This window comes from Zootoca vivipara, chromosome 9 (genome assembly GCF_963506605.1).
Source record: "Zootoca vivipara chromosome 9, rZooViv1.1, whole genome shotgun sequence".
Classification (NCBI taxonomy): Eukaryota; Metazoa; Chordata; class Lepidosauria; order Squamata; family Lacertidae; genus Zootoca; species Zootoca vivipara.
This window is the reverse complement of record NC_083284.1, coordinates 10853832-10878272: the sequence shown is the minus strand read 5'-3', so window position 1 is coordinate 10878272 and position 24441 is coordinate 10853832. Positions and strand designations below refer to the sequence as shown.

The window sequence follows — 24441 nt, the reverse complement described above, 5'->3', positions numbered from 1 at the left end:
GACATTGTTTTTAAGGGGGGGAACCTAGTATTATACACAGAAAAATACGGTAAATATTATCAGCACTTTTCCTTCTTATGGACACGGCAGCTGTTTTAACACCCCTGTTATATGGTGATTTTCTATATTGGGTTTTCTATATTGGGCTAAGAGGCATGGTTTAGCTTGGCATATGTATATGTAAGAACTTGAGACGGACTTTAAAACACCACTGATAACAACCATTGGTGGTTAATAATAATAATTATTAATTATAATTATTATAATTATAATTATAATTATTTATTTATACCCCGCCCATCTAGCTGGATTTCCCCAGCCACTCCTACACAAGTGTTCTGCCTGTCTATTCTTTATGCCTTAAGGTATTTGTTTTTACATTTTTGTGGTTATAATTGGATATTATTTAGTTGCACAGTGTTGGAGGGGGCTTTCCCACCCACCCCCATATATTTTATTTCCCAGCTTGCTAGGAGTGGAAACGAACACAACCAGAGTCAGAACCTCATCTGCCTGGCCCAACCTTCAGATCCCCTACGCAGCCATCTCTATTGATAATTGTTTAATTCACACTGAAATAGAAAGTAAAGCTTTGAATCAAACTGATGGGCCTGGGCAATGTTTCATTCCAGTTGCTTCAAGCTCTTGGTCTCTCTTGGTCTGAAAAAACCACTGTTTCTACTGTTGTAGAAACTCTGCATAGAGAGCTCTGCAGAGCCACCAGTTCAAAGAGCTTCTTTAAAAACCTTGAAACAGCATCCGGAGATTTCGTTTACTGCTACGAAGTGTGCTGACTAAGTAGGGAAGATACATTGAAGAAGTGCTTCTATGCATGAAGGGAGGAGGTTAAACTTCCTGGAGACCAAAGCGAAGGCTGTACCTAATCTGAGCGTTCCCCAGTGGCTCAATGACCGTACTTTCCTTGTTGGGACGTGGGTGGCGCTGTGCTGAAAACCACGGAGCCTCTTGGGCTTGCTGATCAGAAGGTCGGCGGTTCAAATCCCCACAACGGGGTGAGCTCCCGTTGCTCTGTCCCAGCTCCTGCCCACCTAGCATTTCGAAAGCACGCCAGTGCAAGTAGATAAATAGGTACCACTGCAGCGGGAAGGTAAACCACATTTCCATGCGCTCTGGTTTCCGTCACGGTGTCCTGTTGCACCAGAAGCAGTTTAGTCCTGACCCGGAAAGCTGTCTGTGGACAAACGCCAGCTCCCTCAGCCTGAAAGCGAGATGAGCGCCGCAACCCCATAGTCGCCTTTGACTGGACGTAACCGTCCAGGGGTCCTTTACCTTTTACCTTACTTTCGTCTTTCAGATCTCAATGTGAAGCTGCAAAGGGGGGCAGGAATCACCTGCACTGTGAACTCCGCAATAGATACTGCATGAATGCTTATGGGGTGGTTAAAGCTCTTCCACACACACTTGCACTTGCTGAGCAGGAAAAACAAGCAAACCCTGTGCAATATGCATTAAGGGTCCAAACTTGCCGGAGATGTTTAGTGCATGTTTTAAAGGCCTTACAAATGAAGGATCAGCAATTCTCTTTGGGAAGCTCTTCAGTTTCAAAGTAGAAGCTGTATCACCTGATATTCAATCTGAGCTTTTAAAATCACAGAGTAATACAGTGGTACCTTGGTTCTCAAAAGCCCGGAAGTAAGTGTTCCGGTTTTCGAATGTTTTTCGGAAGCTGAACGTTTGATGTGGCTGACGGCTATTGTTTCTGGGACGCCTGCACCAATCAGAAGCTGTGGCTTGGTTTTCAAACATTTCAGAAGTCAAACGGACTTCCAGAATGGATTAAGTCTGGCACTTTTGTTTTTGCTGTTTATTTTGCGTCTTTGTTTTTGAGGCTTTTTCAGTTCATTTGTTTTTGTGGCTGTGTGGAACCCAGTTCAGCTACTGATGGATTGATGGATTGATTGTGTGATTGCGGAAATGGATAAAAGCCCCCCCCCCCATCCAAACAATGCAGTGCAGGTAAGGAAAAAATTATTTTTTTAAATTTTTATCACCTACAATGCTGTCTTGTTTACTTTATAGTATAGCACATTGATTGTTGCTTTCGTTTTATGGATCAATGGTCTCGTTAGATAGTAAAATCCATGTTAAATTGCTGTTTTAGGGGGTTGTTTTTAAAAGTCAGGAACGGATTGATCCGTTTTACATTACTTTCTATGGGAAAGCGTGCCTTGGTTTTGGAACGGACTTCCGGAACGGATTAAGTTTGAGAACCAAGGTACCATTGTACTGGCCAAATAGAAGGTAGTGTTTTAATATGGCTTGGGTCTTTTAAGTATGGAACCAGGTTCCTCATGTATTTTGTGCAAATGTTGTCCCTGAGATTGCTTGACATTTAAGGGCTTAATAAACAGACAGCCTTAATGTCACATTTTTTTCCAGCTGCAGATCATCAGCTTTCCAAAGGCACACATTTCCCCCAACTTCACATTTTTATGTCCAGCTACAAACTAAACAACAATAACAGACCTGGAGCACACACACACACACACACACACCAAATTTGGCCAAAACAGGCAGCGCTTCTCCCACAGAGCATGGATGTTCCTAACCAAAAACAGTGGTCCTCCTTTGGGGCGCCCACATCAACCACAGCCCGACACTGACACCCAGTGGCGAAAGAAAGGAACTGTGCCTCGAAACTTCTGTTAGATTTGTTTTGGTCAAGGGGAAGACTAAGCATAGCAGCTAACACACTTTTATAAAATTGGTAAAAGCAGGGGGTTCAGCATTCCCAGATATTAGAACTAAACACAATACTACATCGGTCTTGAAAGATCTACATTGGCTCCCAGTATGTTTCCGAGCACAATTCAAAGTGTTGGTGCTGACCTTTAAAGCCCTAAACGGCCTCGCTCCAGTATACCTGAAGGAGCGTCTCCACCCCCATCATTCAGCCCGGACACTGAGATCCAGCACCGAGGGCCTTCTGGCAGTTCCCTCGTTGCGAGAAGTGAAGTTGCAGGGAACCAGGCAGAGGGCCTTCTCGGTGGTGGCGCCCGCCCTGTAGAACGCCCTCCCATCAGATGTCAAAGAGAAAAACAGCTACCAGATTTTTAAAAGACATCGGAAGGCAGCCCTGTTTAGGGAGGCTTTTAATGTTTAATAGATTATTTTATTTCATTTTTCTGTTTAATAGATTATTTTATTTCATTTTTCTGTTGGAAGCTGCCCAGAGTGGCTGGGGAAACCCAGCCAGATGGGCGGGGTATAAATAATAAATTATTATTATTATTATTATTATTATTATTATTATTATTATGTGGAGAGTCTGTTCATGAGCTTAAAAGCGCTTAGTTTATCTTCTGTTTTGTTAATGCTGCTAATGTTGTTTTATAGATTATAAATGCTGTATCGAATTGTTAATCGCATAATGTGACATTTGCTTTAGCTTCTCCTTATTGCTTCGTTAACAGTGTTTTATAGATTGCAATTGTTTCAATGACAATTTGTTAGTTATTCTATATGGTTTAGGTTGCATTTGTGATGTTCTGTTATGTGCCGCTGTGTTACTGTTGTTTATTGTTTGCAAGCCGCTTTGGGATTCATTTGAATGAAAAATGGCATAGAAATGTAATAAATCAAAATCAAATGAAATTGCAAATGTCCGGCAGTGTTTTCCTGTACAATAAGGGACAGGAGGGGCAGGTTCCCCAACCTGGCACAAAGGGAAGGTCCCAGGGTGGGTTACAGCATTAAAACAGAATATTAGAAAATATGGAAAGCAATTTACAATCATAAAAATAAGATTGGTCCTAAATGCATATGTGTTCATTCATAATTTTCTCGGTGTGCTGCTTTTCAACAGGCAAAAAAAAAAACTGCTAAAAGGGGCTTACAAAAAAAAAAGAAACAAAGGAATACATTACAAGAAACAAAAGCAAAAAAAGGAATCAATTTCAAAATCAACCATCACAAGAATAGCTTCAGCTCAGGGGCTCATAACGATTTGCTTTCCAGAGCAATTATGTTATTGCAGCAACGGCTGCTATTGTGGGATGCAGGAAATTCAAGAACTTCTACAGAAGAGAGAGAATGAAGAAACCTAAAACAATCGCTTGGAAACTCCCTGTAATTACTTTAGTTTAATTTTCCAGAGAATTTACTCCATTGACCCAGAAGGCTCTTTGACCTACTGAGGTTTCTTGGGTGTGCTTAGCAATGCAACCAGGCAGAGGTTAAACACTTGCAACAGCAACATCAGAACCTTTGTACTTGCCAGCTACATGGCTGGCCAATTGACAGAGCGGAAGGTCAAGAATGTGGTGGAAATGTGAATAAACATCTATTATTATTATTATTATTATTCTCATCGGTGGCTTCTTACAGTCAGCGACTTGACAAAAAAAATGAAACGAAGTATATGGGGGGGGGGGAATTAAGAGGAGAGAAAAATTAAAGCGCCAACAATACAGTAAAATAAGGATCTAGTCCAGGGGTCAGCAACCTTTTTCAGCCATGGGCCAGTCCACCACCCCTCAGACCATGTGGTGGGCTGGACTATATTTTTTTTGGGGGGGGGAATGAACGAATTCCTATGCCCCACAAATAACCCAGAGATGAATTTTAAATAAAACGACACATTCTACTTATGTAAAAACACGCTGAGTCTGCGGGCCGGATTTAGAAGGTGATTGGGCCGCATCCGGCCCACGGGCCTTAGGTTGCCTACCCATGATCTAGTCCTAACTACCCGTCTAAAAGATGACCACCAGCACAGCATTATTAATTAACAAAAGACCTGGATAAACAGGAAAAAAGCTTAGCCTGGTACCTAAAAGCTGCCAGAAATGGTGCTAGGTGTCTCCCTAGAAAGAACATTCCGTAGGCAAGGGGGCCAACACTGACAAGACCCTTCTTGCCTGACCAAGACCCCTGCATTTTCCACAAGTGACAAAACACAGAGAAGGGATGTTTCATAAGCGGAGAGTCCAGTGGGCGCTTTGGGGTCAAATATAATATTACACCTGGACTTGCAGATATTACACCTGTGCTGGACGCAGAGAAATGGTGGGAGGCACCAGCTGGGGAACCCCCAGGGGAAGAAGACTCAAGAGTCAGGGGAGTGGTGGTGGAACGACTGGACAATGATGGTCAGAGGGAGAAGAGGGGGCAGACTGGGAGGAGATGGTGTCGGAAGCTGAAGACGCAACAGGGTTCAGTGAGCAGGAAGAGGCTGTGGCAGAGAGCAGTCCAGAATCAGAGGCTGGAGAGGAAGGGGACCAGGAGACAGAGATGAGGCTGGCTGCTGAAGAACCCAGGGAGTCTTCCCCTCCTGCTGCAACCAGCTCCTCCCCTCCCTACTCATCTCCCAGAAAACACAGAGAAATGAAGAGGGCAGAGCAAAGAGAGACTAGACCAGGCATCCCCAAACTTCGGCCCTCCAGATGTTTTGGACTACAATCCCCATCTTCCCTAACCATTGGTCCTCTTAGCTAGGGATCATGGGAGTTGTAGGCCAAAACATCTGGAGGGCCGCAGTTTGGGGATGTCTGGACTAGACCATGATCCCTAGCTAACAGGACCAGTGGTCGGGGAAGATGGGAATTGTAGTCCAAAACATCTGGAGGGCCAAAGTTTGGGTATGCCTGGACTAGACGAAGGAGCTTGAGATTGCTTGAGGAAGGACCAGGGAGAGGAGGGGTCAGAGAGAGCAGTGGGAAGGCGGGGGACCTTCAGTCCTTGCAACAGCCTCGTTGGGGCCAGACCTACAGAGAAGAGTTGCTGTAATACTAGACCTGAGCTGTTCTGAATAAAGAGTTAACTTCACTGACACCGGTGTTTTTGTTTATTGCTGACCTACTCCAGACTCCAGATCCTGTGCCGTTAAAAATCCGAACAGTGCAATGTAGTAGAAACGGGAACCTATTATGTAACAAATGAAAACACACCAATAGTCGTTTTTCAGAAGAAGCAGACCTCAAAAATTAGGACGCGTTATCACTAAAGCCTTAGCCCTTCTCAAAACAAAGGGCAAGAGTTTCCAGAATGGTGCAAAGACAATACCGAAAAAGAAACCCCCCCAAACTTTAAAAAAATGTCTGCTGTTACCCAGTCTTGCTCAATGAATAACTCCTCTCAGAGAACCACCTGCAGGATTTTTTTTCCTTTGTGAGGAGCCAGGCCTCACCGCTGCTTCACTTTCCTGGTCACCTGCGCCGTACAATAGTGAGAAATGATCTGAACGAGGATCGCGCAGTTGATAAGGAGGAAGAGCAAGCCGGCTAGCCAGATGAGCAAGAAAGTGTTTTGCCCTTTAAACTCCAGAAAATAGGCTGGCGCCAGCCACAGGCCCTGCCCAAGAAGCCACAGCAGGAGAAGCGTGCCGGCCCGCGCCCAGGACATCCTCAAGCGAGGCAGCACAGGTGGAAGGAGGCAAAGGTACCAGAGGAAATACTGCGACGTGCACACTTTGTTGAAGCTCACAAACACTGCAGTCTGCAGGAAGCAGCAGAAGACAAGGTCCTGGTAATAAGCCAAGGAAATGGCCAGCAGGAGGAGGAGCTGCGGAAGGAATGCCGCAAGTCCGAGCGGAAAACTCCACTCGCTTTCCGCCGTCAGGTACAGCATGTAAAAGTAAGGCGAGAAGTTGTGGCGGATGTCTCTGCGCGTCAGGTGGTAGAGGTACGTGTGCTCCAGGAATTCCCAGCCGTAACGGAGGTAAAATGCGAGGCCCAGGGCTGCAAACGTGGAACCGGCCACCGTCCCGAAAATCAGGACGTCGCGACTGGACAACAGCCTTAAGAAAGGCCGCAGGCAGTCGCCCGCGAGAGAGAGCTTCCGCTTCGAAACGTTTGGCTGTCTTCGCTCGGAGTTCCCGCAGCTTTGCAAATGAAGGGCTAATGGCAACGCGTAGGTCGCCGGGTAAATCTTCATGTGCACGGAGAGGCCGTAAAGAACAGCCGCCGTCGCCAAGCGCCTCTTCCCCACGTAGTACATGGTGCCAAGCACCAGGCTTGCGATGAGAGATTCTGCATTCCCCCGGCTGGACACGGTCATTGGCAGGGGATTGAGAAGCCAGAAGGCACAGCAGCCACAGGCCTCCCTGCCCCCCAGGCCTCTGAGCAGCAGGATCTCGTAGATGAGGTAGGCAGCAACCATATCCCCAGCAACAAAAAGGATCTTTCCATACAGATCAGTCAAGTGAACATTTGGGGTTAAGATCCAGGCCAGCAGCGGGGTGTAACGGTAAGTAGCTCTCAGGTAGGGAGATTTCCCTTCCGTGACATACCTGGCGGCATCGGTGAAGACCTGATAGTCGACGTCTGTATATTTCACTAGCATCGTTCTGTCCTGATAAACTCCGTAGAAGACAAGAGCGAGCCTGATGGTGAAAGCAGCGCTGAATAGAAGTTCTTTCCTGAGGAATCCAGAAAGGATTCGTTTCCTTAATGTCTGTTGTGGTGCCATATTTGGGTCTCTTTGAGAGGGGGCGTTAAAACAAGAAGCAGATCCCACTGCTGGTCCAGACTTGGGCCATCCTTCGCGGCCGCTCCTGCCTTGCTGTCGACTTCTTCAGATGCAAATCAAATCAAAAGAGCTCTGCATAAGTAGCAAAAAAAAAAACCTGTTTAAGAGACAGTAAGAGGCAGAGAAAGGTCAGCTGTTACTGGCATTTTACAAGGGCTTTTTTATTTACCCAGTGCTGCAGGAACCCTCTGGCCTGCCGGCCATGCTACTTCGTTTATTAAATTTGCATCCCTCCCAAAGGAGCCCAGAGTGTCAAAACAATACAATTTAAAATAAGGCGGAAAGCCTACTAAAAGCAATTGAAAACCATTTTCAAACATTTGGAACATTTAAGAACACTTAAAACATTGGCATGGGTTCAAAATTGGGCCACAAAGCAGATTTCTCCAGGTTGAGCAACATCACAGTTTTTAAGGAAGGGTAACTTAAAATGATAATAATACAAGCAGCTCCCCACTAGCACATGATCTACTTGTGTGTGATTGAGCACACCACAGCGCCAGGAACCCAGAAGTGGAACCCAGAAGTGAGGAGCGCTGGGGAGATGCCTCGTCGCTCGCAAGGAGACCCTTTGGGCTCTGTGGAGGATCCACTTCCCCTTCTGGCTTCTCTGTGTCTCCTGTGTGCGGAGTTGCGCGCAAGTGTGCGGAGTTGCGTGCACAAGTGGGGAGTAGGCTGTACTATTAAAGCAGAAGCTTGGCTTTTGATTAGTGGAGCTTCCTTGTCTTGTTTTGTAAGCCACTTGGGAAACGTAGTCAGAAGCAGGGAAACTAGGAATCTGAGAGAACGGTAAAGGGTAAAGGGACCCCTGACCATTAGGTCCAGTCGTGACCGACTCTGGGGTTGCGCGCTAATCTCGCATTATTGGCCGAGGGAGCCGGCGTATAGCTTCCAGGTCATGTGGCAAGCATGACAAAGCCGCTTCTGGCAAACCAGAGCAGCACATGGAAACGTCGTTTACCTTCCTGCTATAGTGGTTCCTATTTATCTACTTGCATTTTGATGTGCTTTCGAACTGCTAGGTTGGCAGGAGCTGGGACCAAGCAACGGGAGCTCACCCCGTCACAGGGATTCGAACCGCCGACCTTCTGATCAGCAAGCCCTAGGCTCAGTGGTTTAGCCACCCACCGCCACCTGGGTCCCACCGCCACCTGGGTCCCACGCCACCTGGGAGTTGCACGCAAGTGTGCAGAGTTGCGTGCACAAGTGGGGAGTTGGCTGTACTATTAAAGCAGAAGCCTGGCTTTTGATTAGTGGAGCTTCCTTGTCTTGTTTTGTAAGCCACTTGGGAAACACAGTCAGAAGCAGGGAAACTAGGAATCTGAGAGAACGGTATGTAATGCAATTTGACAGCTGGCGCTAAGCCGGTCTCGTCTTGCGAGCTGCTTGGGCAGGGATGCCATTTTCCCCAACCTTCTGTTACATGCAAGAACAGGTTGGGAAACCTCCGTCGCCCTGAGGGCCGGATTACTTAAGTGGAAACCTCTCGGAGGCTGTATTTCGACAGCAGGCAGGACCAGACGTGCAGAACCATAAACACAATCAGACACACATCTCCAACGTGTGACGTTAGAACATACATACATGTACACAGAGAGACAGAATAGGGCACGTTCCCAGCACACACAGACACACTCCTAACTCACACTTTTAGCTCAAAGAATCAGAGGCACCATTCTACATGCAACTTTAGAGCATGCATGCACGCACACAGAATGAGGTACACATTCCAAACCCACACCTTTTGTGCGTGTGCACACACAGAAAAAAAATCAGACACACAGTTCTAACACACAGCCTGCACACAAATGAGAAGACACATCCCTTGCGCGCGCGCGCGCACACTCCTAAATCATCTTTAGCAAACACTCCCAAAGAGTCAGAGCCACACAATACACAGAGAGGAGCATCTGCATGGAAGCAACAAACAGTAAAAGAACAGGAAAGACAGAGTATTGAATGGATTTGGGGGACGGGGCTGGGAATAAATTGGGAGGCGAGGCCCAGGGTGGGGTAGAGAGGAGGGTCTCCCCTTCCTCTTCTGCTGAAAGAGAAGGATCTGCTTGAGAATAACTAGAGGGCTAGTCCCTGCTGTTGGGAGCACAGAGTTGCAGCAGCAACAGTGACACGTGGTGACATGGAACAGAGAATCAGGAAGTGTTTTTTTGGGGGGGGGAACCGGATGGCAAGGAAGGAAGGAGCGGGGGCTGTCACTGTGCAGAAGCAGATCGCGCGCCAACAATATCAGCAAACAATGATTAACAGAAATTCGCTCTTCACGAATTTACTAAACTTCTGCATTGGAGGTGGGGTGGCCACCTGTCATGGATGCTTTAGTTGAGATTCTTGCATTGCAGGGGGTTGGAATAGATTATTCTTAGGGTCACTTCAAACTCTACAGTTCTATGGCTCTATGCAGGCAAAGCACGTGCTTCGCCACTGAGCTATGTGCATTGCATGTGCCCACGTGCCCACCTTTATATTAATGTGCATTTAGCCCGGATATGACCATTCCTTCAAGGAAGGAGAGGGAGCAGAAGTAATAATGGGGATGAATATTCGCCCCAGGGCGGCAGGTGCTCAAGCAGCGAGCAGGGCAGGAGTAGGACCTTTGCAGGAAAGGCTACCTGTGAGGGTGACTCCGCCGCGCAGGTTGCTCCGGGGAAGGAGGTCCGACCGCGAAGCTGCTTTGCAGCATTTGAAAAGCAAAGCTCCTCGTCTCCAGGAAGCAGGCGCTACCGGGGAAGCGCATGCGCAGTTGCGGAACTGAAGCCCCAGCCTCTGCCCTTTCTCGTCCTGCTTCGCCTGGAGAGCGAGAGGGGAAGGGAAGCGGGCAGGAGATGGGAAGTGAGGGCAGCGCCAGGGCTACACGTTGCCGCACGGCGCATGCTCGGCGCTGCGAAGGTAGGGTTTTTTATTCTTGGGTAGAAGGAACGTATTTTATGATTGCTGTTGTTATCAGTCGGTTTGGTTTGTCGCATTTCTATGCCGCTTTTCAGTCAGGCGACTCTCTAAGCGGCTTACGAGCAATAAATAGCAACACCGCAACAATAGTAGAGCATCGCAAATGCAACACAAATTATACGAAACAACAAATCATCCATAAAACAGTTGCAACCTATAAAACGCCATTAGCGAAGCAGCAGCTAAAAATAAGCAAAACACAATTACGGTAAAAGTCATCACATGTGATTAACAAATCAGGATGGCATTTATAACCTGTGAAATAATATTAACATAAAAAAATAGCAGCTAAAAAGATAAGCATTCTTGTTATTGTTATTAGGCACGTGTTCTGTTGTTGTTTTAATTCACATATTGTAGGATCCTGCTCTGGTGTAGCAAACAGCCAAGTCAAGAACAGAAAAAGGTGGGCATGAATGCGGGGGGGGGGCACTCACCCACCTGCCCCATTTATTGCAGTGGCAGGTTGCCATTGTTGAGGCATAAACATGCAAGGAAGGTGCTCTTCTTCTTTAGCAATCCCTCATAGCCGAGTAAGATTGTCTTCCATAAACACGGTTTTAACAATGGGTCCGTAAGTGACTGTGGAGGCCAATTCTGGATCCACACGTCCTTCCACAGTGGGGACATTGGTTTCCAGGCAAGAGTTGATCATGGTGTGGAATTACATGAATTTACGTTGTGGCCTTTGAATAAAGATTCCTACCTCCTGTTCAGGGAACAAAAACATCTCCTGTCCTGCACTTTTGACCAAGACTTATTTTTCCCTAATGTTCACCTGGCCACCCTAAGATTTCAGAAAAATCATGGAAGCCTTAGGTAGTCTGGGTGGTAACAGGGCTGTTTCTGACTCTACTGAAATGTTTTGACCAGTTACTTAACTTATAAATTGAAAGTGTTGCTTCTGTTGTAAAGGTAAAGGGACCCTTGACCATTAAGTCCAGTCACGGACGACTCTGGGGTTGCGGCGTTCATCTCGCTTTACTGGCCGAGGGAGCCAGCATTTTTCCACACACAGCTTCCGGGTCATGTGGCCAGCATGACTAAACAGCTTCTGGCAAACCAGAGCAGGGCATGGAAACGCCGTTTACCTTCCCACCAGAGCAGTACCTATTTATCTACTTGTACTCCGTGCTTTTGATCTGCTAGGTTGGCAGGAGCAGGGACCAAACAACGGGAGCTCACCCTGTCCCGGGGATTCGAACCACCGACCTTCCGATCAGCATAGCCCTAGGCTCTCTGGTTTAACCCACAGCGCCACCCGCGTCCCATCACTTCTGTTGTAGGGGTGGTTAATTAGAAACCTCTATGTGAGCAAGATAGGAGACAATTGAGCATGACTATATATATATATATATGCCATGATTCGTTAGGGTAATACATTGTTAAGTAAATAATCATTTTTCCCAAGTATCTGAAAGCAATAAGATCATATGGCTTTGATCATGGGGTGATCCAAATATCCTCCATTTAAACAAATGAGACTTACAATTCTATATAGAATAGGTAAATAGAAATCTTAGTACGGTTCCTGCACATTTTTTGCCAAGTCCTGGGAGCCAATCTGTTCCATGGGTCTAGTAGTTTGACTCCAAATTCTGGGAAGTGCATTTCCCCATTAAGAAAGTTTTTTTGTTTCCATTACTTGCATTCTAACTGATAAAAAGTTATCATATTCCAGAAGGGGCATCCTGGTATTTCTGACTTATTCCCAGCCATATTTCCATGCTGATTGCCAAAATCACAGCTGAGACTTAGTTAGGAAAAGCATTTGGTTTTATTGAACTGAAGCAAAGAGATCTGAGTTATCTTTGAGAGAAAATAGCTTTCAGAAAACATCTTTTGACTCTGGCTTGCAGTACCAAAAAGGCAAATCTTCAATGTACAGTATTTATATCATATACAGAATACAATAAATTAATATCTACATGCAACATACATGAAAGTTACATACACACTGTAAAAATACAATATTTTTCAGCTTATTTTGTTTTTTAAAGTTTTTATACAGATTTTAATTTACATTTTTACACAATTTTTGTAAACTTTTTTTTTCCTTTATAAAAATCAGAGCACACCATACATCACCATTCACATCTGCACTTCAGCCTAGACATGTTGGCCACACAATGCTACAAAATCCTAACTTACACAGCCCCTTCATTTCTACCATGACATTGCTTTTACATTATTATACTACGGAGTAAATTTCTTCTTTTGCTCACTTTGCATATATTTGAAAATATTAAGTAAAGCAACCATAAAAATCTGTGCTTTAAAAGAAAAGAAAATGGCAAGCAATTAAGTGTCATTACAACCACTTTCATCAACTTCACATTTACCAACACTTCTGCATAATCAAATAGCCTTTCCGCTAACAGCTTTCACTTAAGCATGCAAACGTGTTATGATTAAGAAATTATTTATGACAATGTAAAATACTGGGAAAAAGCTACAGGAGTTAGTAGTAGTAAAAGGGAAAGTAGACTTTACACTGAATGTCAAAATTTCTAATTAATAGTTTGCTTTTTCACATTAACACTAAGGTTTTCTGAATACACTTCAGTTCCTATAATGGATAGGAAAGCCGACCCTTGAGAAGTTTTAACACTAAAATATACCTGGCACATTGAACCAGATTACCCTCTGGTTTTCACTTTAAAAGGGGACATTATTCATCCCTAAATAACGCAAGCATGTTCCTTATTTAATACTCTTCCTGAAATTCAACAAAGCTTTAAAAAAAGGAGAGAGAAACTCCTTTCTTAAAAAAGAATGCACAACTAAAGTTTTGGTTAAAAGTACTTCAGTCCAAACAGAAACAAGCATACACTTCTTTGCAACTCAGCCCATCCCAAAAATAGTTCCCCGTATTCAACCTCTAATTTCAGCAAGGCATTCAAGCACACATCAAGCTTTACAGCTCTCTTATAGCCTACTAACACACAGTGTGCACTTGTTCATGCTCCTCACTGGATAAAGACCTAAATCGTTGGTTGGATCAACCCTGCTACATTTGACTTTTGCCACAGTAAGTGGTGTGTATGTTTTGAGTACTGCATGAGACCTTGGTCAAGGTACAGAGGGTGCTTAGATCCTTGTTGCCTATAGTACTATAATGCATTAAAAGCTCAGTCTAGCACACGGAGTTGATTTTGGCTCGAGGTCAAAGAAGAAAGTGCTTTCCAGGTCACTTGATGGAGAACTGCTAAGACTTTCTTCTCCACAGCTCATATCTTCACAGGAGTCCTCACTAGGGGGTAAAATACAAAGAGTTATATACAGCTCACATAAGCAAAAAGTGCTTTAAACAAAGTGTTTTATAAAGCCCACCCCCAAATAGACACTGTTTATGAGGGTCTTTTTCAACTTTTGGGTTGCATTATTTGCATCATATTTCTTAGCAGCATCTGAGTGCTCATTTATTTTTAATTCCCTAGCAGTCGGCACTGCACTCAACTGCATTAAGAATAGATTCTGCTTTCATGGTGTGAGGCTTCTGTTAATGACATCATGTACAGAATCCCAAGTGCAAAATCAACAAGAACCTGACTCTGATTATCAGTTTCTCAAGTGATTAAAATGTTCATCACTGTCTACAATTTTAAACTAAGCAATGTCAGCTGCTATAATTCAAATAAGTTATTTCACTTTAGATAAGGTCAATCAAGGTCTGCACAGCTGCTTAACTGTCTTATCGCGCGTTGGTCTCGCATTTCATTACTGAGCATCCAACTCCTGGAGCCTCAAAGCTTAACTGGCCAATTCAAAATGCAGCATTGCTTTAAACAGCACAGAGTGCTTGTAGTCTCCTCAAAATATTTACTGTCAGAGAGACCCACATTATAGTACTCCAAAGAATCTGCAGTAAGTTATTAACATTTAATTCTTGAGCTTAACAAGTAATGAAAACATAGGCAAGATTGTACTACTGCTATTGCAGTAGTGATTTCCCACTTGCTTACAGAATCAATAGCCCTTCTACATGTAAAAGGAAGTGTGCTCTGAGGTATGATTCCTCCCCACAAATATATGTAAACACCCTCACAACTGATGCAATACAAGCTGTTTGGTTTTATGGGATCTGGAACCCACAAAGTTAGTAAATGTAGTACTAATATTTGAAATGCTAACAAACCAATACTACTTGGTTATCATCTAACCTTAAATTACACACGTGCCACAAAAGAAAGTTACCTTTAAATTTATTGAGCTGCCATTACTTAAAAGATGAGCAGATAAGTAGAGAACGCCCCATGGGATATACCTACCTCTCACTCTCATCAATACATCCAGCCTCTGGGATTGTGGGCAACTCAGGAACACTGTAGTAGCTGTTTTGAAGATTTTGAGCAGTACGCCTTGAAACAATCCAAACCAGTTTTTTATGGTCTGGCTTGCAACAGGCAGGAGACGAGTAATCCACTAAGCATTTTGAAACCAGCTCTCTCCAATAGAGCAAGTCACTGTCACTTATCTAAAAACAAGAGAAGACACTCATATTTATTTGTATTCATTCAAGAGACCTCTACTACAAATCTACTATGCCTGTAATCTCATCCACAATAACCCGAGTGTGGGGCTTGTGTTCAAAAAAAACCCAACTGGAATTGTAGTCTGAGGGATGTGCTGAAAAGCTCATCACCAGTATAGCCGGATGCCTAAACACACTGCAGTGTTTGCATTCTGAAACACTTTATGTGTGTCAGCTGAGCTCAACTTTCGCTTCTGGCCTAGTTCTCATACAGTTCCCCCAACATACTGTGCTAAGAACGGTAATTTAAAAGACCCCCACTTAGTCTCAATTGCAGATTCAGCCACACACCACATCTTCAAAGACTTTACATATAACTTTGAACACTTAACTGAAATTCCACCACTGGCACTGTGTGAGCTGATGAGGTACTGCAGTTAATGACAGTTTACAGAATGCTTGTGGTTGTAGATGAAGGATGTGCAATTTCATACTGCAACAAATGTCTCCTATATAGAATTATATGATGCTAGATGGGTAAAATCAGAATGTATTTCACTTATGAGTCCTTTTACTTCTGATACTTGCCTCTGCAAAGCTACTTCAAAGCTTTTCAGACATGTGACCTTCCCAATCTCCCTATATCATGCATTTGGAAACTAATTCCCATATTCAGAGGAGCACACTGTATTAGGATTGCTGGGTCCAAGTGATATAAAGCAAAAATGGTTGAATCTCTTACCTTTGAGTGCTTCTGAACATACAGAACCATCTCAAACAATTCAATGGATTTCAGAGCCTGCACTTCCAGGGAGAGAAGGCACAAGGCCAAGATGGATGGCTGAAAGTACACACACACACATTACTGGATTCCATTTTTTGCCTGTCAACTACCCACTTCAGGCTTACTTTTGCTTTAACTTAAAAAAAAATTACTCCCACCACCACCAACACATAAAAGCCATAGTACAGAGACAAGTAAATGATTGTTTTACATTTCACATTAATGATATAGTAATATTTCCTTTTTATCCCCAGGGATCATTCCAAAGTGTACCATGAGAAAGAGGTGGCAATGACAAATTAAGACTGATCTCATACCCACTACAAGAAGACAAACTACTGAGATTATAAAGCCAACTTAATACTCTTCATGCTGTTATCACTTTTGTATGTTTGCCAGCCTCTCCAATTTAATGGCCAAATATAATTGTGCCATTCATTATATTGCCCATACTCCTCCTATGCTTTGCTGTTATTTACTTACTTTTGCTTTTGAAAAGACTAGTCGGCAGTTGCAAGCTTTAAGTTGTGCTTCCAGTTTGTCAAGATTCAACAATTCTTTCCTATACAAGGGACAAGATTGGAAAATGTAAACCTTGGTTATCTAGCAGTGTGGCAGAGTTCAACTCAACTAAGATGCCTGCAGTGTTACTCAAAATGTAAGGCGGGTGCACTGATCCTGTTTCCCAGTCTACAACCCTCAATGCACCTGACCGCTCCCATTCATCTTGTAGAGACTACGGGCTCTCCAATCTTGGCTGGATTTCCTTATCTCACTGTGCATGAGCACATATTATTGGGAAACAATAACTGGAGCATCTGCAGCCACAGCAAGCAGGAAAGTACAGGCAGCGATGGGAGAGGGACGATCCAGAAGGCTAACAAACGGATGAGGGCTTCAAACTACCCACTGAACAACAGAGAATAAGACTGATCCCACACGTACCTTTCTGAGGTATGACAGAGTACAATAGTATGGTACAAGTGCAAAAAGGTTAAGGCAGTAGTAGCTTTGAAGTCAAAGTGCAGCTTTTCTGAGATTATTTTCTCCATCCGCTTCAGGTCGGACACAGTGCATTTGCATTGGCTAATCCGGATGACATCATGGAGGGATGGGATGTTGCATTCCTCTTCAACCACTCGAGCAGCCAGCTGGAAGCAACAGACTCCAATGCAGGACAAGTGCTTAGGTTTCACCTAGGGAGAAGGAAAAGAACGTTGGGAACAACTTGTAGCATGGATGGTAAGCTACCTAGCAGCAATGTGTAATGGGAAAATAATGAAAAAAGGTACTGAAAATCCATCCAGCATTGTATGGGTTGTACTGCATACCCTTATTGCCTAGATTGAACAATAAGACCCTTGTAGAAGAAAGCTGGCTCGTACTATAAAATAGCAGGACAAGGTTTAGTAAGTTCAGCCTGTAACAGTACTCCTGCTGGTAGTGGGCATTTACTACAAATTCAGCAGTATTATTCACTAGGTGTCATCTGGAATGGTGACATAGATTCAGATAACCTCACTAAGAAGTGTAATATGATTGCAATTTGGCTTTGGAGCAAAAAAAAGTGAGAGACGAAGACAGGGAACTGAAGAAGACAAGGAAAACATGGGAATGCTATTTTCTGTATCTGTCACACACACCTATAATAAGGCGTTATGTCCAAGTTTAACTCCCCAATTCTGCATGCAGCACTATGGAATCATCCTAGATTACCGTACTGTATTGCCTTAAAGTAAAAAACAAGTGTCAAAGGCTACAGAAACATATTGTTATTATGTGCAAAAATTCATACAGCTGCTCCTTCTGGATGTACCTTCATGAGTGCCAAAAATCTGTCTAGGATGTTGACAGCCAAGACGAATGTCTCTGTGGCAAACCCAAAGAAGTTGGTTAGACTCCAGAGATCTTCAACTTTTGCATTCCTCAGTCTTGGACATAAGGCGTTTTCATTCTGTGTAGCAAGAATGAAAATGTTATATGTACAAACTCTGCACAGAAATGTCTTCAAAGCTGATCTATACATTCTGATGTGGTGTGAGAGCCAACCTCATGGTGACTGCAGGCAAATACTCCATAGTTAAGCTGTCCAGAAGCTAGAAGGCCCTTCCCCTCAACATGTCACTGATTCGCCAAACAGCTTGTCAATAACAGATTTTTGGGGGTGGGGAGTTCCATTGCACCACTGGAAGTCTTTGCACCAACAGGACAACTTCACTGGATACAACCCAAAATCTCTTTACAAAGTAACACAATATATAGAATGAAGTATGTGCCAATTTCTTTTCTTCTGAAACTAAGTTTGAAACTAAGTGGTACCTTTGTGGGGCGGGGGGGAAATGAAATGCAGTTCAGAAGAAGTCCTGGTTTAATCTTGGACTACAAGCCACAAAATGAATATATACTGGTATATATTTTGCAGTTTGGCTATAATGTCATTTGAACAAAGCATGATAAATTCATCAAAGCAAGTGTACAAGGAAAGGAACAAGTGCACAGTGATCATTCTACATTGTGAGTGCTACATCTGATCAGGCCAACTGTATGTGATGTGATCTGAACACCCTATAGCACTTTTAATACCAGTACAGTTGTACCTTGGTTTACGAACTTAATCCAATCCGGAAGTCTGTTCTTAAACCAAGGTGTGCTTTCCCATAGCAGCGGGGGACTCAATTTACAAATGGAACACACTCAACAGGAAGCGAAACAAAGTTCACAAACCAAAACACCTACTTCTGGGTTTGCAGCGTACTTAGAATCATAGAGTTGGAAGAGACCACAAGGGCCATCCAGTCCAACCCCCTGCCAAGCAGGAAACACCATCAAAGCATTCTTGACATATGCCTGTCAAGCCTCTGCTTAAAGACCTCCAAAGAAGGAGACTCCACCACACTTCTTGGCAGCAAATTCCACTGTCGAACAGCTCTTACTGTCAGGAAGTTCTTCCTAATGTTTAGGTGGAATCTTCTTTCTTGTAGTTTGAATCCATTGCTCCATGTCCACTTCTCTGGAGCAGCAGAAAACAACCTTTCTCCCTCCTCTGTATGGCATCCTTTAATATATTTGAACTTAATCAAAGTTGTTCATAAACTACCGTAAGCTGTTCTTAAACCAAGGTACCACTGTACTACAAGCTAGCCAGTGGGGTTAGAGTGCTGGACTAGGACCTGGAAGACCAAGTTCCAAATCCCCACTCAGCCATGAAGCTCACTGCGTGACCTAGAGCTAATAACTCAGAGAGTTGTTGTAAGGATAAAAGGGGAAGAAAGAGAATCAATAGTCCACCTTGCATGGAGAGAAGGTTGAATATATGTTTAATAAGCTACATGAAGAATAATCTATGATTTTGGTCATCTCCCTATCAAATCTCCCACATGCAACCGAAGCTCAATCATGTATATCATTAATTCCCAGACCCAGAGAAAAGCTTCTCCTCACCTCAACAGTGCACTCAATCAAGCTAAGCCCCTTTTCCCGAGGCTGGTATTTCCATTCTTGCTCCAAATGGATTTTCAGCTGCCTGAAGAGCCAACTGCTCATCTGTTCTTCAACTCCGATGTCCTTCATCTTAGAAAGTAGGGGAGGGGAGGAAGGAAAGACAGTATGAACATTCTCAGGAAGGAAAAATCACATCCATTTCAGAGGTTAAATGTGTGTTACAACAGCAACATAATCACCACTCAGAAGCAAATAATTAATGCTGTATTTTCAATTCACCCAACTTGTGTTGAGTCCATGGAGATAACAAGCCTTACAATTAAAAAGCCTTACAATTTGACAATGTCAGATGACACATTTTTCTGAACTGCCCACATGCCCATCTATCTAAAATGTTTACAATGTATCATACTAAAACCATGGAATGGGAGAGAGAGAGAAATATAACACTCCTCTCTCTCCAGCTGAAAACCTGGGCCTTTCACCCAGTGCTTGACTATGTGGCCAGTGCATAGGGAGTTGGGTGGGGGGTGGGGTGGAGCATAGCTGAATGCTGTCACGTACACACAGTGGAAGCAACTTCCGAATGACTGAAGGGGGCAGCAGCAGAACAGACATACAGACTCACCAGTAAGAAACATCATCAGGCTACAAAACTCTGAATATTTCCCCCTGAAGCAGACCCACAATAATAAAGACAGCTTACAGTTGAGTAACCTGGCATAATGATAGCAGGCTGCCCAAATGATAAGGCACTCTGATAAACTCTCCTGACCCCTTAAGCATAAATGTCTGCAATTGTACCTGCTAATTTTTTTATTTTACCCATCTGGCTTTCCTGTGATCCCAATACAGTGGGAGCTTTGCAGTACAGTACCTTACTACCTTTTCCTTATAAAAGGTAAAGGGACCCCTGACCATTAGGCCCAGTCGTGACTGACTCTGGCTTGCGGCGCTCATCTCGTGTTATTGGCAGAGGGAGCCGGCGTACAGCTTCCAGGTCATGTGGCCAGCATGACAAAGCCGCTTCTGGCGAACCAGAGCAGCACACGGAAACACCATTCACCTTCCCGCTTTAGCGGTACCTATTTATCTACTTGCACTTTGACGTGCTTTCGAACTGCTAGGTTGGCGCGGGGATTCGAACTGCCGACCTTCTGATCGGCAAGCCCTAGGCTCCTTGGTTTAACCCACCCTACCCTTTCCTTATTAGGTTTCAAATTAATTTGTTTGTTTCTAGTCCTTAGACCGTTACAAAAGAAAAAATAACAATTTAAATTCCTTATAGGTAATCTGTCAAGCACACACACACCCAATCACTCACTTTGAGTCAGCCTGTTTTCAATTCCACCCTAAGCAAAGGGATCTTTGTTCAACCTCGAAACAACAACAGAAATCTGGGGAGCAGAGATGAGTGGGTGGTGGCAGGGAGGGAGGGAGGGACGGAGAACTACCTGTATCAAAACATTTGTCCCAAGGCCTAGATCATCTGTTGCCATCCTCAGCCAAACCCTCACACACAAAACTTGTGAAACACATAAAGGATTTCACTACCAACCAACAGCTTGGGGGTTTGGTTAAGAAAATGCCCTTTAGACATAAACTGAAAATGATTCCTCTGCACTATCTGCATCTAGCACAAGAGCACCCCAAAACACAAGAGATCCCTTTTAACTGCTCTCCCTTTCAATCCTCTTTGCTGGATGTGAAACCAGCCAAAACCTCCTTCAGTTCTCATTTTTTGCCCTACTTCTCTATTTCTATTCAGCTTTTTTTTTCCTTGAAAGCCCCACCTGCAGCACTGCCACAGACATTCCCCTCAAATACACATCCCAACCTCATCCTGCTTATCCCACATGCAACCATTTCCTCCTTTCTGGGGAACTTACATGGGGCCTTCCCCCAACCCATGACACACTTGTCCAGCTCTACGTGCCTCCTCCCAGCTATCAAAGCCTGGACAGTTATTGCAAAATACTTTCTAGTGTCCTCTGTTCACCTCCAAATAGCCTTAGTGACGAGTTCAAGCAAACTCTTTCCAAACACACAGCAATAGGGTTTGGCTCCATTCCCACCGATCCCTTGCAACCCATACCATCAAGAGTCTCTCCAAGCCAGCAGTCCTACCTAAGGTTGGGGGGGGGGGCTCTGCCCTCCCAATTACCAATCGCTTTCCATTACCCAAAAATCCTTTCACCCCACAGGCCACCTCACCCTCTTAAGCAAAGTTACACCCCTGTCAGCCTCCCCCAACCCTTTCTAAAACTTACGTTTCCCATTAAAACTCTTCCGGGATCTGTGGCAGACAAAAGCTTTCAATGGGGCTCGCCTCTCATGAGCCTTGTCTCCTCACAAACAACCCCCCCCCCAAAAAAAATCACTCCGCTCCACTCCCTATCAGCTCCTCCCCTTCATATGGATATTACTGGCTTGCCTTATTTTGCACCAAGGCTTACTAGACTGAATGAGCAGCAGGCAGAGGGGTACAAATAATTGTAATAAGTAAATAAACAATTGGTTCAACTCTCTTAAAATCTGTTTTTCACAGGACACCCACAACGCCCCTTCAAAATCACCCTTCCCTCTCCCAGCACAGATTTAACTTTGTAAATTAGAGAGTAGCTCACATAGCAACAAAGAAAGCAAACCGTAAACACACAAATCCCCCCCCACAGTAGGACACATTAAATAAAAATGTATCTCCGAAAAAGCTGCATCCTCCACCCCACCCCCCTCAATACAGTAGTACTGTACTGTTTTAAGAAACTGATGAGGACAAGGGTGCACAAAAAGGCCTTTGGCCAATTATTTCCTCTTCCTGGCATTCTGACTTTTTCTTCCACTACTTGCTTTTGCAATTGTTTTCATGGCCCTGCCTTTTTCTTCCTTTTTTGGGGGGACGGGACGGACGACTAATACTTTGATTAATATGAACTGCCTATATGATATAGAATCTGAAACTATCACCAGACATAAATACATAGCCTGTTAAGTCTTTTTCGTGTCTTTTCATGTACTTAAAAAAAACCACCCTAAAAATAAACACAATCGATAGATCGGGGGTGTAATGCACAATCACCCCGAACGTACTATCAAAATAGGCAGGACACAGAAGCTTTTAAACGTTTGTTGGGGAGGGGGTTCTTTTTGGCAAATACCCAGACTTGTTCTAATGATATATATTTCGTGGGTTTCGGGGAGCACTCCTTGCTCAGCCGATTTTCGGAATATGAAGCAGTTTATAGGGACGCTTTTAAAGGAAGAAAGCGATGCTTCAAAAGGCTTAACACCCCCCCCCCCATTTTTACATCTCTCGGCTGGACATACCTCTCCTCAGGGGCGCCGCTTCTTGTCTTCCCGGGACCCCGGAAGGGACGGAGGAGGGAGGCCGGGGGCTGGAGCGATGGGAGGCGGCCGGCGGTTGTCCTCTCAGCCGCCCCCGCCAGCGGCGGCGACAACAGCAGCGAACGGCCGAGGCGCCCGTCCTCACCGACCCATCCAGCCGCCCTCCGCCCACTCCAAGCCCCGACCTTCCCCCGTCCTTCCCGGCGCGGCGTCAGCGTGAAAGCAGCAACGACACCATCGCCTCCCGCTCCCCAAGCCCCGGAGACCTCCGTGGGGCAGCCGAGCCGGAGGCGCCTCAGTCAGACCCACATCAAAATGGAGTCCGCTCGCAAAAGAACCGAAGAGCCCCGGGCCCCGCCCCTCTTTCCATCACGTGACCGTCCGCCCCGCTCTCCTCCTTGTTTTGTTTCTCTCGAGTTGCTTTGGGCGGAAGGATTCGTAGCCGCGGCGGCGGCGATACGGTCTCTGTAGAAGGAAGGGGAGGGGGGCACCGACGGCAAAAGATAAACCCTCTCGTTTTCTCATTTTCCGCCCGCCCCCCCTAATGGAATACCTCATCGAACGCCAGTAGCGATTTGGGGAACGGCGGGAATGCTTCCTACAACAGCGCAAATGATTGCCTTTTTGCTTTTCCTTTGGCTCTGAAACGAGAGGCGGAAGAACACTCCATGTCTTGGGACGTATCGCTCCTTTTAAAGGGACAAAGGTGGGGGTGGGAGGAAAACCATAGTTTTGAAAAGTCCGCCCAAAAGACTGCTTGCTGATTGGTCGCCGGCTGCAGAACGGTGATTGGACGCGGGGGCGGGCCTCTTTTTTTGTTTTTGCGCCGGCCATCCTGGTCTCGAATGTTTTGTGGTTCAGAGAAGGTGACTGGTGGGAGGTGACGGCAGTTCGCTGTCAAGATCAGCCAATGAGGAGAGAGACCTTTGGCCTCTCCCTCCCTCGGGGTTCTTTTTTGTTTTCCTCCTCCAGCTGATTCTACGGCGAGACGGAGGATGACGTGGGGGAGGGGAGAGAAGCGCTCTGCTGCCCCAACTGCCATTTCCCAACTGTCATTTTTTGGGGGTGGGGGCTGGGCAGAAGAAAATGGAGGGGCGCAGCTTCACCTCTTGCTCAGCTGCAGCCTTTTCAGAGTCAAGGTCTCCAGAGGGCATTCTTCAACCCCAAACCTTGTTTGTTTGTTTGTTTGTTTGTTTGTTTAAATTGTACCAAGGTCTCCAGAGGTGAACTCCCAACTCCATTTATATTTGTTTTTGTAAAAATAGTGTGTGTGGGGAGAACCTCAGTGGTTTACAAAGACAGAAAAAACGACGGAATTATTGCTAAAAAATTTTTTTACAGCCATAATTTAAAACACACATCTGAAGAATTGTGCATGCACACGAAAGCTCATACCAATGACAAGCTTAGTTAGTCTCTAAGGTGCTACTGGAATGAATTTTTCTATTTCATTTTTATTTTGTTTCGAGGGCAGACCAACACGGCTACCTACCTGTATTTAAAACACACAGAAAGTATATATACATAAAAAAAACCACAACAGAACATCAGTTTTAATAAGGACAAACAATAGGTTTTGGTCACAGGACAGTTGCAAGATGGAATTTTCTAGTGCAACTTCATGCTTTTAAACAAAGGCCGTCAAGGCTGGACATTTTTAGTTCTAAAGGTAAATGTTTTGGAAACCATTAGCTTCTACAGGTTTTTCGGGGCTATGGTGTGTTTTAGGGATAAACAATGTTATTTTTACAAGCAACACAGTATTTACAGAGAATATTTTGGGTGGCTCTAATCCTTCTGTTGTTTAGCTGCTAAATTGCAGGCTGGTATTACATGGATTATTTTAAAACAAACCACAGGAGTATCATGTTCCCGATGGTCACCAAGCTGGTTTTTTTTTTTTGCATAATACCGAAAGCAGCAATAGTTGTAAAGCATGATTACA

The 24441-nt window shown here is 44.6% G+C and overlaps 2 protein-coding genes across 2 annotated transcripts; both read right to left on the bottom strand.

The window, feature by feature from the left end:
* Nucleotides 1-4391: 4391 nt before the first annotated feature.
* Nucleotides 4392-10218, bottom strand: PIGM (phosphatidylinositol glycan anchor biosynthesis class M). The gene is made up of 2 exons (XM_035112817.2): nt 10116-10218; nt 4392-7560 (listed from the first exon to the last, which is right to left on the bottom strand). The coding sequence occupies exon 2, from the start codon at nt 7426-7428 to the stop codon at nt 6145-6147; it is 1284 nt and encodes a 427-aa protein (XP_034968708.2). The 5' UTR covers nt 7429-7560; nt 10116-10218; the 3' UTR covers nt 4392-6144.
* A 1992-nt stretch (nt 10219-12210) lies between these two features.
* On the bottom strand, nt 12211-22831 carry CCNG2 (cyclin G2). Its single transcript, XM_035112818.2, has 8 exons — nt 22479-22831; nt 19152-19280; nt 17527-17664; nt 16656-16906; nt 16194-16272; nt 15669-15767; nt 14724-14929; nt 12211-13705 (listed from the first exon to the last, which is right to left on the bottom strand). The coding sequence occupies exons 2-8, from the start codon at nt 19278-19280 to the stop codon at nt 13576-13578; spliced, it is 1032 nt and encodes a 343-aa protein (XP_034968709.2). The 5' UTR covers nt 22479-22831; the 3' UTR covers nt 12211-13575.
* Nucleotides 22832-24441: the final 1610 nt, after the last annotated feature.

Excerpts from the sequence above, each read along its gene's own strand:
- PIGM (XM_035112817.2), bottom strand. The coding sequence starts at position 7,428 with ATGGCACCACAACAGACATTAAGGAAACGAATCCTTTCTGGATTCCTC.
- CCNG2 (XM_035112818.2), bottom strand. The coding sequence starts at position 19,280 with ATGAAGGACATCGGAGTTGAAGAACAGATGAGCAGTTGGCTCTTCAGG. Across the intron at positions 17,665-19,151 it reads TGATTGAGTGCACTGTTGAG|AATGAAAACGCCTTATGTCC; the intron begins GTGAGGAGAAGC and ends CTTGCTACACAG. Across the intron at positions 16,273-16,655 it reads CTCTGTCATACCTCAGAAAG|GAAAGAATTGTTGAATCTTG; the intron begins GTACGTGTGGGA and ends TCCCTTGTATAG.